The 15,228-nt window shown below is 33.6% G+C and overlaps 1 protein-coding gene across 1 annotated transcript; it reads right to left on the reverse strand.

Annotated features, from left to right (window-relative positions):
• Nucleotides 1-348: 348 nt before the first annotated feature.
• Nucleotides 349-888, reverse strand: LOC128127362 (uncharacterized). The gene has a single exon (XM_052765836.1). It carries the CDS (start codon nt 886-888, stop codon nt 349-351), a length of 540 nt encoding a protein of 179 aa, XP_052621796.1.
• Nucleotides 889-15,228: the final 14,340 nt, after the last annotated feature.

Below are 15,228 nucleotides of genomic sequence, written 5' to 3' on the forward strand. Positions count from 1 at the left end.
GTTGTGGAACCAGTACGTTATATGCAGGGTAATGTAACCTAGAGGTGTAGGCCAAGGTAAGCCAACCGTGGGTCGTGGACCCATCATGCATAATTATATATGTTATATGTTTGTATGGTGGTACTTTTGGGAGGGGGGGGGGACTCACTAGGATTTGGCTTACAGTTTCAGTTTATTGTTTCATGTACTTCTTATAATCATGGCAAGGCGAAGGCATGATCAAACACACCCTTTAGTGACATGTTTTTTTAGATGTTATGTTACACGGGTCTTGGGAAATATTTGTATTTGACACTTGGATTAATTTGGTTTTGATTTGAAAACAATGGTTTCTTTAAATGAAAATTTTTATCGTGATTTTGGGATGTTACAGTAGGCAGTTTTGAGGATAGGAGTGGGCTTCATGAATAGTATTTGGGTCCTGATGGTGTTAAATTTACCATTTAAACCCATCAAAAACCCATACAATATCTCCTTCTCTTTAGCTTCATTCAATCTTTTTCCAATATTGTAGTCACATTTATTGCAAGTACACCATGGGGAAGGAGAAACCAACTGAATATCATCACAAACACCCCGTAACTTGGTGTAATAAGCAGAAATTAACATACCTTCTTTATGGGTGCTAGTGAGAGATTTTTTTAATTCATAAGCTCTTGGTGCACTCTCTTTTCCAAATCTTTCTTGTAGATCAACCCGTATTTGTGATGTAGTGTTTGCATATTTTACGCTGCTCCTGATGTTCTTCTCCATAGCCGTGGTCAGCCATCCCTTCACAATCTCATCGCATCTCATCAATGGCATATAGTTGGATGATTTGTCTTCTGGTTTCTGAGTCCTCCCATCGATGTAGCCAACTTTATTTTTGGCGAATAGGAAATTCAACATCTCTTATGACCAATCAATGTAGTTGTTGTCTATGAGGGGATCGTTTACTTGCATTTGTCTTGGATAATCGGAGGTATGAATGTAGTATGGAGAATTGGCGTCAATGGTGTTGTTTTCGTTTTTGTTGGACGGTTCTTCTCCTCCGGGCATGATGAAGTCGTTAGAGGATTCTTAAGAGATAGATCCATAAGACCCGCTTTGATACCATAAAGACTGTAATATTGCCAAAAGCTAATTGATTTCATTCATGCCCAATGTTTAAATATTGAATAAAAACTTAATAAAAGGGAACGATTGGAAAAGATAATCTAGAAAAATCAAACAAGATAAACTAAGAAACTAGATAACTTGGTGGGCAAGAAGACTTGGTTAGCAAGATAAGGATAACCAATATCTTTACATTAATGATCTACATGATTACAGTATAAGTATATTGCATTCGCATTATCACAAAAAGTAATGAAGTCGCGTGACACAAGACAACGAAGTTCAAGAAGAAGGTTGTGAAACCAATCAGCTTCAACAATCGAATTATCATACCTTGATACTTAGCTTCGAAACTTAACTGGGAGACATAATATCATTTACACAACCAATAGAAAAAATTATCAATCCGAAAGACACTAATACCTAAATTAGACCGATGAGTTTGTTTCATCCCACCTTTTCTACATTAGTGCGACCAAACGTTCCACTAAAATCATGGGAAGTTGAAGGTCATGATATAGAGTGTTGAAAATAGTGAAGGATGTTTACAACACATTTATATAGGGTTTCTTAGGGAAACCATGCAAAACTTGTCAAGAATCAGAACAAATCTGATGGCACTTGCCAAGATCTGACGACCCTTGTTAGGAAGTAATGTGGATAACACATGAAACCAAAAGCACACAAAGATAGTATTTACGTGGTTCGATCAAAATGATCTATGTCCATGGGCGGTAGGGGGTATTTTTTTTATTCTCAGAGTTCGAAAACACGGGTTACAAGTTCAATTCAACAGAGATTTTCCCTACTTACTAAGGATACAAAAGACACTTGACCAATGACTAGCAGACATCCCTATTTATAGACTACGGATCAAACCTAAAACCCTAATGGGCCAAGCCCATTAATCCATAAGCCCATGATAGGTGTCAACCAATCATATTTTGCCATGCAGTAGCTTCTAGAACCTTCTGTTGGATTAGTGTCTAAGTCCATAACTATTTTGGTATGTACTTGACCCGATGGTGCATGGTCCTTTTGGGTTGCCTTCACCAAAGCAACTTGATTGGAGAAATAAATAAAGAGAGAGAGGTTATTATGATTTATTAATATGTTATAAGAATAATATATTAAAGGAGAAATCATATTTGTTTAATTCATATTGGTCAATAATTAATTAAGAATTAATTTTGTGATCAAATGTAATTAATTAAACTAGAGGGGTTGAATTATAATTATGTGATAGTTACAAAATAAGGTAAGAGTTATCTTATTATTAGGTTGGACGAATTTAAGGATATAGAGCCTTAGAATTCGAGTATGATAAGGATTCAAGGATTATCTTATTGGTTGCTTGGTGGATAAGCAACTAGATAAGGATAATGACTGAAACCCTATCTCTACACCTATATAAACACCCCTAGGGTCATGAATTCGTGTATCCCTTCCCAAGAAGTCTTAGAGACGAATTCTAACCTCTCTCCTCTCTCTTTATACCTTCTCCATTTGCTCTTGGTGTTTGTAAGCCATTAGAGGAGTGACACTTGTGACTCTAAGCATTCCAAAGTCAATTCAAGGTGGAATTAGGATTGTAATTGCTACATAACAATCAAGGTAACATCTTAAACCTAATTATATGTTAATATCGATTTCCATATGCTAGAATTAGGGTTTATGGTCTTGGATTCAAAGCATGTACAATAGAGAAACCTAGATCCGAGCTTTAGGGTTTGTATGAGCACATAAGATGTCTTATGACCAAAACCCATCAGTGGTATCAGAGCCATGATTGGTTTCTATTGTATTGATGCTTGATGTAACTGAAAATCGAGTTTTGGCCTCACTGTTCGACCTGACTCGGTGAGTCACTCTTGGACTCGGCGAGTCAGCCCTACTCGGCGAGTTCCAGAGGGTGACTCGGCGAGTCGGTGCGTCAGATAGTGTTTATCTCGGGATTTCTTGCTGTTTTTGCATTGGGATAATTACCTAATCTAGTTAGATTAATATTAATCCGATTATATGATATATTTGACTATATTTTTAATCTAATTGAAGATATTTATCAATTAATAAGATAATTGTTTCCTTATAAGATAATTGATTAATTATTTTAAGTAAATTGATAAATTATTTTGCAAGAAATCATCAAATATGGATAATTATGTAATTAAATGTTAATTTGAATTATTTGTTATTTGATCCTTGTTGTTATGAAAAGCTTCATATTTGGCCCTTTAGGTTTTATAGTTTAAATTTGAACCCCAAAAGTTTTGTTGTTTTGAAATTTAAATAGTTGAAACTCTAATGTTTTGAAAAAGGTTTCAAAACTTGCCCTCAAGTTTTGGAATTTAAATTTTAATTAAATAGTTTAATTTTGATGCATATTTAAATTCTAAACCCTAATGTGTTGAAATGTTTCAAAACTTGCCCTCAAGTTTTGGAATTTAAAAGTTGATTAAAAGTTTAATTAGGAATGTTAAATTCTAAAGCTCTAGTATTGTTTTGAAAAAGTTCACATCACACCCTTATGGTTTTATTAATTAATTAAAGTGTATAATTAAAAGAAGTTTAATAAATCCATAAAAAGTTTAGGTTAACCATTTAATAGAATTAAAAGTGTAATTGTTAAAGTTAACCACATAGTATTTTAAAAGTGTTAAAATACACCCTATACTATATATAACATTAAAAGTCTAACATTATATATGTGTATGAGTAAAAGTCAGTCTTACCGTTAGTAGGTCTCATTCACGAAGTTGGTCTATAAGGGGTGTTTAAGGAAATTGCCTATAAAATGGCGATTGAATGGGTATCCACTCTTACCCACCGCACTCTTGACTAGTGGAGGGTCGTTAGCCGAACAGGTAGGATAGGACGAAACCTTCCATTATAAGTATAATGAATTACTAAAGTAACTAAATGTTTTCATAAAATTCCCAATCTTAGTTACTTAGGCAAAAGTGAATTGATGCAATTCCATGAAATTACACTTTGTGCCCTTGCGAAGACGTTAGTGGAGCGTGTGTGGTTAACCGGCACACTAAATGGGTCTAAGCAAAGGTAGCAAAGGGTGACTCAATGTTTGTCATAGTTCGGTGGAGCGTGTGTGGTTTACCGGCACATCGAATAGGTGACTGTAACATGTGAGGGCACCATGTAAGTTTGCATGGTTATTCACACCCGCTTTGTGATCCTCGGCATCCCAGTCACAAACAAGAGAGGCATATCGAGATTTAAACATGCCATTGAAAGTTCAATGAATCTCAAAGGATCTAGGATTTTTCATAGATCTAAAACTTAAATTTCTTTTTCGTTTTTCGTGGTAGAAATTAGTGAATCATCATTCACTTACCTTCAAATATTCTGCAATTAGGGTTACGACATCCCTCTCCCGAGTTGTAGAATATTATGTTGGGTCCTAGCTTTAGTATCTCATTTGGGTGATTTACTAAGGACTCAATCTATCAACTAACTTGAATTCGTTTTCTCCCATTTTGTAGATGTCAAAGTTCGACAACTATGGTCTTCTCAAATCCCGTGGAACAAGCATTCCACATGAAGATGGTATTCCACGATTCGATCGAGGAACAAGAAATCATGCTTCACTTCCTCCACCTCCTCCAATTGTTCTCCCTAACCCACAAGATCGAAGAATTGAAAGGTTCAACATCACTAAAGCCCTATTGGAAATGAAACATAAAGAAGGAAAGTCCGTGTGTGCACACGTCCTAGGGATGAAGTCACACATTGACAAGTTAAGAATGTTGGGATTCGTTGTCTGTGAGGAAATGGCTGTTGATTGGGTTCTTCAGTCACTTCCCAACTCATATAGTGAGTTCGTAAGAGAGTACTATATGATAAACTACGACGTGACCCTTATAGATCTCACCTATATGCTTATTGCTGCTGAATCTGCAATGATTTGGCGCAAAATAAAAGCAAAGTTGATTGGTGAATCTGCCTTCGAGACCTCTATGGATATTGACAATGGCAACGAAAGACATGCTATGATCGAAAAGTTTGATCATAAGAGAAAGGCGATGTCTAAAGTAATTCCATGTCCTGTTCCAAAAGAGTCGATTTGCTTTTATTGCCAAGAGAAGGGGCATTGGAGACGAAGCTGCCCCATTTACCTAAGAGATCTAAGAGATGGGAGAGTCGAAACGTATGGCTCTAATATAGGCAAAATCCATTTACTAACTCTTTTAAGCTTCTATTCTAGATTCTTAATACATAATGTAATAAGATTACAATTGATGTTTTGTAGGATCGAAGAAAAGAAAGGAAGCTTAAGGGAAGAAGTAAGCAGAATCTAACCGTGAAGGAATGGATTTCGATCGCGTTTCTCGAAGATTAGATTCTTGAGCTACTACTTAGAGTTAGAATTAGATTGCTAAGAAAGATGTATTAGCATAAGTTTTCAATGAGTTGCATTGTAAGGACAAATTTTTCCGCAATAAAATAAATTTTGTTTTTAAATTTTATTTATTTATCCTTACAATGGCGTGTATGAAAAATTGATGTTAAAATGTTTCTATTATTAGCAATAATGGATTTGGTTCTTATTATGTTATGGAAAGTCGAGAATTTACCAAATAGGGAGAGTTTCTCGTCGCCCAAAGTTTCAATTGGACAGAAATTTGGAATCACGCAACTTGGTTGCACGATGAATGAGAAATTTCATATTTGGAAATTAGACTAATTCATTGACAAAGCGTCAAGTGAAGGACTAAGAGATCGAGCACACAATGTTGCGTGTTGATCAAGTCAACCATAAGAGTAACAATGATATTCGTCATGATTTACTAAAGGTTTAGTAAGTATGATTATACTTACAAGATTAAGTGTAATTTTGAATTGATTAAAGGGTTTAGATCAATAGCAGAACGAATAACAAGAATCAAGTAGGCAGAGAGATAAAAGTTTCTCCATTCTAAGAAGAAGGGAGAGTACCTTTTATGCTTTATGATAGGTCTTAATGATTAAGAACCATATCTCAATTGATCCTCTAAGTGGGTCTTAGTACAATTGTATGTCTAAGAAGAGGAATCAAGAATTGAAGAAATGGTTAAATCAACAAGTCAATCATACTTCGTTCCAATAACAAGTCTTAAAGTTAAGATTGTGACATTGAGTGAAAGGTATTAAGAAGGTTTGTAACTTTCATTAAATGTGGAAAGTTGAGATGTCTTGGATAAGACAAAGACCAACTAGGACCAATTTATGAAGTGTTTTGATAAAAGCTACACTAACTCTTGAATATTTGTTTGTCAAGAAATGGTTATTGACAAGAGAACCTTATATGTCAAGGAGTCAGTGGGAGTCTTAATTGTCTTGAAAGGTTTCAAGAACAAATCAAATAAACCTTATTGATCATTACTAGCACACGAGTTAAGGTTTACAACCTATCGTGATGACATTATTTTGATTCTGTGCCAATCCAACCGAGTTAATTATGCATGTGAGTTCTATGAGTTCTCATTTTGAACGCATAAAAGGCAAAGCACCTTAATCAATGAAAGGTACATTGATAGGAAAGGGTGAGCTGCTTAACTACTTGGAAGACATGGTGGGCAGCCGTGCTACCATAAGGCAAGAAATCAAGATTAAGAAAGTTCGATCCATATGAGTTTGAATTCGTCGTAAACTTTGGTTTTGACAAATTCACATGGATAGGAACAAATACACCGCTCAAATCTAAGTGTCATAAGATTTACTCCTTCATGAAAATGATTGTGAAGAAATACTTTCACTAAGAGAGATTTTCAGAAGATAGTGATTGTAAAATTGCATTCTCAAATTCAATTATGGTTACGGCATCCCTTTCCATAATTTGAATTGTGAGGTTTGGCAATTAATCTTAAGTGTTTAGAAACACATATGAACCATCGAAGGCAAAGGTGTATAAGTTCAAAAAGCCTTGATAAAAGATTATCAAAGCATTAAGTATTAGAAACATGAACTTAAAAAATTCAATAAGTATTGATTTTTGAAAGTCAAGATGTTTATGAATACATGTCGAAGCTAGTGGGAGCATAAGTGTTATGTTTTATAATAATCATCATGATAGTGGGAGCATAAATGTTATGATTGTATGATGATTAAGGCAAGTATTGCAATGCTAGCAATATTAATTATAGAAAACAAGAGTCATATCTTGCAAAGTTGTAAGAGTTGAAAGGTTGTTTTGCTATAATTAAGGGAGAGAATATTATGCTTCATTTCAAATCTAAAGGATTAGGTTGAGAAATGTTAATAAACTTAGTCAAGGGTACATAGTGTGTTCTTAAAATTTCAATTATGATTACGGCATCCCTCTTCACAATTCGAATTTTGAGAACATAGCAAATAAAACATTATGCGTCGTGTCCCATACGCTTCGGGTATAGGATCGATTGCAAATGCTTTAATGTTTGACCATTCTAAAATTTTCCAAATGTCGAGTGCATTTAGAGGGAAAAGGGACTAGAATTGGTTTTGACTAAAAACAATTAAACAACTATCAAAGGACAATCCAAAGTTCGACGAGGATTGGTCGCTTGTGAATAGTTGGAAGTATAGTATTGGAAAATATGGAAATGTTTCCATATTGGATGGACCATATCGACATCATTACGAATAGATAAGATTCTATTAAGAATGAGTTGTCATATGGAACATATGGAAGTGTGTCCATATTGGGAATTGAATATTGAGAAATCTATGACTAGATTAGAAACTTCTATGCAAAAGGATGTTCCAAGAATGTACTTTGAGTGAGAGACATCACGTCTACGGAATTGTCTTGTAACAATCCCCGATAGAGGACTTTGTAATATCATTGGCAATAGTCTTTGTGACTTTGGTGCAGTGACATTACGAAAGGATAAGTTGCATAGAATATTAAAATCTAGCATATTCTATAAGTAGCAAGAATTTGATATTCTTTGACTTATGAAAAACGGATTTGGAGTTGTGAAATGAGAAGGATTGGAAATGTGTTCAATGTGATCTATTTCACAAAGTAAGAACCATAGGTAAACATTGTGTGCATGCTAGGAGCATAGGACAAGTGTTGGAATTCAAGTAAGAAGTTGATTACCCGAAACTACAAATAATGAGTAATCAATATGGTGATAAATAAAAGGTGTTTTATTTATGCTCAAATGGTTGAGGCCATATGGGATTAGTATTATTCTTGTGTTTCACATTTGCATGTTTTGACTTCCAGAATAATTGAGTTTATTAAGAATGATCGAATTCTTCAAACGGGCCACAGTCGTTCATATGTTGGAAGTAGATATGAATGAAGATTGTCGTGAATTGGTGTGTGGATTGTCTAGAAAAGTATTAGACATAAGAAAATGTTTGCTGCAACGTTCATGAGTGCTTACGAATATGATTTCAACATTGGATTAAACCCACGCTCACTTGGATCACTCCATGAATTGTATCACGAGTGATTGGTGAGACGATAACATCTTATATTCTTGAAACCGAGATGTGTGAGTTGTATCTTGCAAATCGGTTGCACATTGATAATATGTAAACGCACTAGTAACTTGGTGTTATAAAACATATTGTTGTGTGTGATTTGGTTAGTGAGTGCAAGCAAGCATTGTATCAAAGTTTATCCATTCCTTTTATTCAAAGTAGGATAAAAGCGATATCTTTGGGCCCTTCGATGGTTTAGTGATGACAAACGTAAATGCTCGGCCGGGCTAGGGCTAATTTGATTTGTTCAATTAGTCAGTCGTCATAAATCAAAAATCGAGAAGTAGTACAAAGAGAATGATTTGAAATCATATCTCATATGATATCTAGAATGGAGGAATATATGATCCCTTATCTAAGGACACGCGTATTTGATATCATCAGAGTTGACAGCGGCTTTAGAAAGCTACGATTGCAGATCAGGATCCGAAGTCATACGCTAAATAGTTATTAGACTTATCCAAGTGGGAGACTGTTGGATTAGTGTCTAAGTCCATAACTATTTTGGTATGTACTTGACCTGATGGTGCATGGTCCTTTTGGGTTGCCTTCACCAAAGCAACTTGATTGGAGAAATAAATAAAGAGAGAGAGGTTATTATGATTTATTAATATGTTATAAGAATAATATATTAAAGGAGAAATCATATTTGTTTAATTAATATTGGTCAATAATTAATTAAGAATTAATTTTGTGATCAAATGTAATTAATTAAACTAGAGGGGCTGAATTGTAATTATGTGATAGTTACAAAATAAGGTAAGAGTTATCTTATTATTAGGTTGAACGAATTTAAGGATATAGAGCCTTAGAATTCGAGTATGATAAGGATTCAAGGATTATCTTATTGGTTGCTTGGTGGATAAGCAACTAGATAAGGATAATGACTGAAACCCTATCTCTACACCTATATAAACACCCCTAGGGTCATGAATTCGTGTATCCCTTCCCAAGAAGTCTTAGAGACGAATTCTAACCTCTCTCCTCTCTCTTTATACCTTCTCCATTTGCTCTTGGTGTTTGTAAGCCATTAGAGGAGTGACACTTGTGACTCTAAGCATTCCAAAGTCAATTCAAGGTGGAATTAGGATTGTTATTGCTACATAACAATCAAGGTAACATCTTAAACCTAATTATATGTTAATATCGATTTCCATATGCTAGAATTAGGGTTTATGGTCTTGGATTCAAAGCATGTACAATAGAGAAACCTATATCCGAGCTTTAGGGTTTGTATGAGCACATAAGATGTCTTATGACCAAAACCCATCACCTTCATCCTTGATATACATTATATTGGCACCATAAATATATCACTGGCACATCAGGTGTCATTGAGTGGAACCCTTGCCACTTAGTGGCTCCCCGTGTCACTTGATGGCACCTCCAATGCATGGCACTTTGTCGAGGTTCCACGATGGAACATAAAGCGCATGGAGTGGAACCTTGCCACTTCGTGGGACCTCCTGTGCATGTCCTTGATCATCATCAACTTCTAAGCATCCTTGGACAACCTTGAGCATCATAATATACATCATAGAGTAATTGGCACATCAAGGGATGTCATTTTGGATCTATATGCTCAATAATCATTATTGAATGATAGTGTTAATAACATATGATCCTATAGGGTCACATCTTTATCAAGTTAGCATATTTTGAATATTGATTAATAATATGATTATTAATAAATAAGATTAACTCTTGTATTTAATTAGGTAATAGTTATTTTTTGTGAAAATAATTACTAAAGAGAGAAAAAACTAGTTACTATATCATATAGTATGATTTAATAAGTCATGTACAAAGTTTTGTACACTTTGGTAAAATATAGACTTATTAGTTAGTTAGTTTTTTGCTTAATTAAGAAACTAACCTAACCTTTTTGTCCTCTTCTTAAAAGGACATAGTCGGATTTTTTATGTAAGCATGGAGGTTATGTGTAAACCTTCATCCTTTGTCCCCCATGCTTCTAAAGGCTTTACTTACATGGGACTATAAAAGAAATGCATGAGCTTGCATTTTTGTAGGGGCGGAGCTAGAATTTTAGATTAGCAGGGGCTTAGATGTACATCGTAATGTGTGTGTATATATATATATTATATATATATATATATATATATATATATATATATATATATATATAATAAACCATTTGAGTGAGATATATGTCTATATTGTATGTGAGTTTATAGTCTTACATCATAAAAAGAGATTGTAATATGGAATGTAATAATACATATTGCAATGTTATTTGTATAGCTATAACTTTAATGTTTTCTGAAAAAGTCAAGTAATAAATAATTAATAATATATAACAAAACATTTCCAAAAGGTAATTTTTGCAAATTTGAAGTGTGCAGGGGCAATTGCTACACTTTCTACAAACTGTTGCTAAAGGTGTTGCTATTGACAGATTCCACAAGGGATGTTGGTCATGATGCAACACTTTCAGCAGCCTTTTCTGAAAAGTGTTGCATGTTGTTGTAATATTTACCTTTCAATAATCTTTTCAATTTTTATAAGCAATGAATATTTTCTCAAGTAGGAGCTTCAACAACAACATTACTAGAAGACTTTTGGTCCCTTTAGGAATAGACTTGGCATTTTGTATTGGCTCACAAAATGTCACAAGACTGGGCTGGTTTATGCATATATAATTTTAATGCATGTTTGCGATGTTTATTTTATGTTGTTGTTTGTTATGTTTTAGAAAAAATTGCAAAAATGGTCCCTATGGTATACATTTTTTCGGGATTTATTCAAAACCATAACCTTTTTGGATTGAAAGTCCTTTTAAGCTAGTTTTTTTTGTGGTTTTGGTCCCTTGAAAATCTGAAAATACTAAAATACCCTTGATGTATTTATTTTTCATTTTTTAAATTTAATATATTTTTTAATCTGATTTAATAATTAAAAAATAAGAGAGGGTCCACTTATCTCTCTCAATCTCTCTCTGTCTCTCTCCAAACTATAGACTTCAAACTCCCACAAATTTCGAAGATTTCCTTACTCCTGATGTGCTTGTCTACGATAGAAGCTTCGATGATCAGAGTTTCATTCACCTAACACCACCATCACGTTCACCTCACCGCAATTAAGTTTACCGCAGCCATCTCCGACGTGATTGTTTCTCATGTTCCCGATCTGCCATCCAATCTGCCATTGTTTGTGGTTCCAAAATTAGTTTCCTCTTCTTTTTTATGCCCTTATCTGCAGATGAAAACTCCGATTGGGTTCTGCTATGGTTTCTGCATCATCGAATAGTTAGCTACCACAGGTAATGTGAGGAAGAGGGTGCAGGAAATTCTGTGAACTGAGAACACAACACATACATACACATACTGTTACTATAAACAATCCCAATCCTTCAAATCATGAGTCTCTACCATCTTCTTCATCGAATTCTTAAAATCACCATAAGGATTCTCACATTCCAAGTATCGAACTTGTGGAATCAGGTTAAAAAACAACCATTCAGACTTGACCTCACATACAACCGTCTCCATGGAGGAGCACTCATTGTTCTCAAAGTACTTTTATGACTCCGTCTACATGCTAGCATATTCTAATGAGTTCGTGAAGGATTTTGGCAAGGCTGTTGCCGACGATTCCGGTGACTCTCAAGATTAGGGAAAAGCTCTGGTATTTGGGCCTCATCGAGCGTTTTTAGTGTAAGGTAATCGATTCTTGAATTTAGTAATCAGTTGTGAAGTGGATGAATTGAGATGAGATGAAAGTTGATTACCTATGCAAATCTAATTGCTCCGGCCCACCGCCATCTCATTGTGTATATGGAAATTGGATGTTCCGCCCACTATGTCTACCGATAGGAGAGGAACAACTACTCAGGATAACTCTAATTTACAAGATGAATCGATCAATGAATGCAGATATCTTCAGAAAGGGAAATAACACCAGGGGGAAGAAGATGAGGGAGATGTGAGTTGTTAGGTTTGTCAAGATTGAGAGAGAGAGAGAGAGAGAGAGACAGAGACAAAGACAGAGACAGAGAGAGAAGGAGAGAGAGAGAGAGAGAGAGAAACAGAGAGATAGGGATAGAAAGAGAGAGAGAGAGAGAGAGGTGGGCTCATATTTATTTATTAATAAAACATTTAATTAAATAAAAAAAATATAAAACGTTGTATCAGGAGGGCATTTTAGTCTTTTCAGTTTTCTGCGGAACCAAAACTACAAAAAAAACTAACTCAAAAGGACTGTCAATCCAAAAACTCGGGGTTCAGACCAATATCCGGAAAAAATACATACCACATGGAACATTTTTGCAATTTTGTCTATGTTTTATGTATGAGAATGGTTTTGACATGTGAGATAATATTTTATCATAAAATAATATCACTTGAAGTTTGAGTAAAAAATATTTAAAAAGTAACATAAGATATTTATAAATGACTATTGATTAAAACATTTTAACCGATTAACAGTTAAAATCAACTTTTTTTTTTGTTAAAAATAGTTTTATAGTAAAACTTTTAAATAGTCAACTTTAAAGATTTAAAATGATTTAAAAGGTGTTTAAACATTATCTAAACTCCATGTCTTTCATAATAAATTAAAGTTTTATTAAAAATACTAAAAATTCATTTGTAACGTTATAAACGACAAATAATAAACTAGTAATTATTTTTTACATCGAAACTTAATATATGATATCAGTTTTTTAAACTTAACGCAACATGTTGATATTATGTTTTATGTGTATCAAATGAGATTTAAAACATAATTATCATCATCTAAGTTTTGGTTTATCAAAATATGTCTTTTACCACAAGATGTAGAAAGTTAAGTTTATAAAATAAAATGAGTTTTATTTTACAAACTCAAAAGGTCAAAAGATTTTGATTATTAAAATTAGATTTAAAGTAGTGATTTTAGAACTCATCCGAAACTTCAAATCTTAAGTACAAAATAAAATTTTATTAAAAGACTATAACCGGTTCATAAAAGCGTTCTACGACTAAGCTTTAAATATCGTATTTTAGTTTATTACTGACCGCAGCTAATGGCAAATAAAATGAAGTTTTATTTGGAACCTAAAGAACCTTATAAAAAATGATATGATTTTTACAAAAGGGTACATGGATTGTTGGATGCATGCAATATTCATGAGACCATGTTTTTATAACTATATCTAAAAAACATATATAAAACATTTACTTAAAAACGCAAGTCATTACCGTCCTTTTGAAAAACACTCGGGTATCATTTGTACATTCTTTGTGGGTGATGGGTCACCTAACCACTAGGATTGTGTGATGATGTTCGGGGTGGTTTTGTATTTTCTAGTGACATAAGGGATACCTAGTCACTAGTTAGTTGCAATGTTACAAGTTGTTTCAAGTAGGAAGACTTAATTGGAATCTTGTGTGATAAATGTCACCTAAACATGAGAGGTTTGCGACATAGATGGGATCAAACATGTCAAGTTAAGAAATAGTTGTTAGGGATCCCATTATCTTGGAATTGCATATTTTATGCAATTGGTAATCGCTACCTACCGAGTTGGATTAAGTGGAAGGGATAATGGTCGCCTAACCATTGATATGTTTCGTAACTTGGGTCATAGACTTTAATAAATTAATGTTTTATAAACAATAAAAATGTATTAATTTTTAAAGACTTAATACTTCAAATACTAAATGAAATTTTGTAAATAACTGATACTATTCTACGCCTTGAAACACCTCTCTCTTGTTGAGTTTTAAGAGATAGTAACATTTGATGATTATATATAATTTCTATAACTGGTATAATACCTTGAGGTTCTTCCTTAAGGATAAACATAAAATATATATATACATATTGAAAGATCTCGTACCTTAACAACCTCTACAACTAGTCAGTCTGATCATGATGCTTTGATGGAAGCATTACTATAATGATGTTGATGTGTCTCACATCGTACTAGAATAATTCCCTTTGACTTGCAGAAAGTTTTGGATAATTATAAAACATATCATATGTCTTATCAAGTAAAGGAGATATTCATTATCAACAATAGAATGTGCATAATAGACCTAAGAGATTGTGTACTCTAATAGACCTATAGTTCAATTAAGGGAAACACAAAATAAAACCAAAAATCAAGAAATTACCAAATTGATTAGTTTTGTTTCTACTGTGGAAGAAACTAGACACTAGAAGGGGAACTACTCCTCTTATCTCACCAAGTTTAGGAACTCTGGCATGAACATGACTTCAAATATCTATATGATAGAACTATTTATTTTTTCAACATTCACTTGAGTGTTTTATACTACATGTGACACAAATAATTGATATTATGTGCTGATGTTTTGCAAGAAATAATCGACTAATTACAAATGAATGGTATTTCATGCTGAAAAATATAACAAGTGATGTTATAGCATTTAAACAATAAATGTTTTGTACCTATTCTTATAGGAACATGTTACAGTTAAATTTTTCGAATAAATCTAGGTTTACTTATCAGTTAATGGATGTTTACACTCATGTTATGGAATGATGTATTCTATGTTAAGAACGTTTTCTCATAATGTCATTTATGAAGTAAATCTATAAGTTTTCATTAAATTAATAGTTCTAAAGATAACACCTATAAAATCAAATGATATTTGACTCAAACTGTCACAACTAGAAATTTTGAGGCCTTGTAAA

This window comes from Lactuca sativa, chromosome 7 (assembly GCF_002870075.4).
Source record: "Lactuca sativa cultivar Salinas chromosome 7, Lsat_Salinas_v11, whole genome shotgun sequence".
Lineage (NCBI taxonomy): Eukaryota > Viridiplantae > Streptophyta > Magnoliopsida > Asterales > Asteraceae > Lactuca > Lactuca sativa.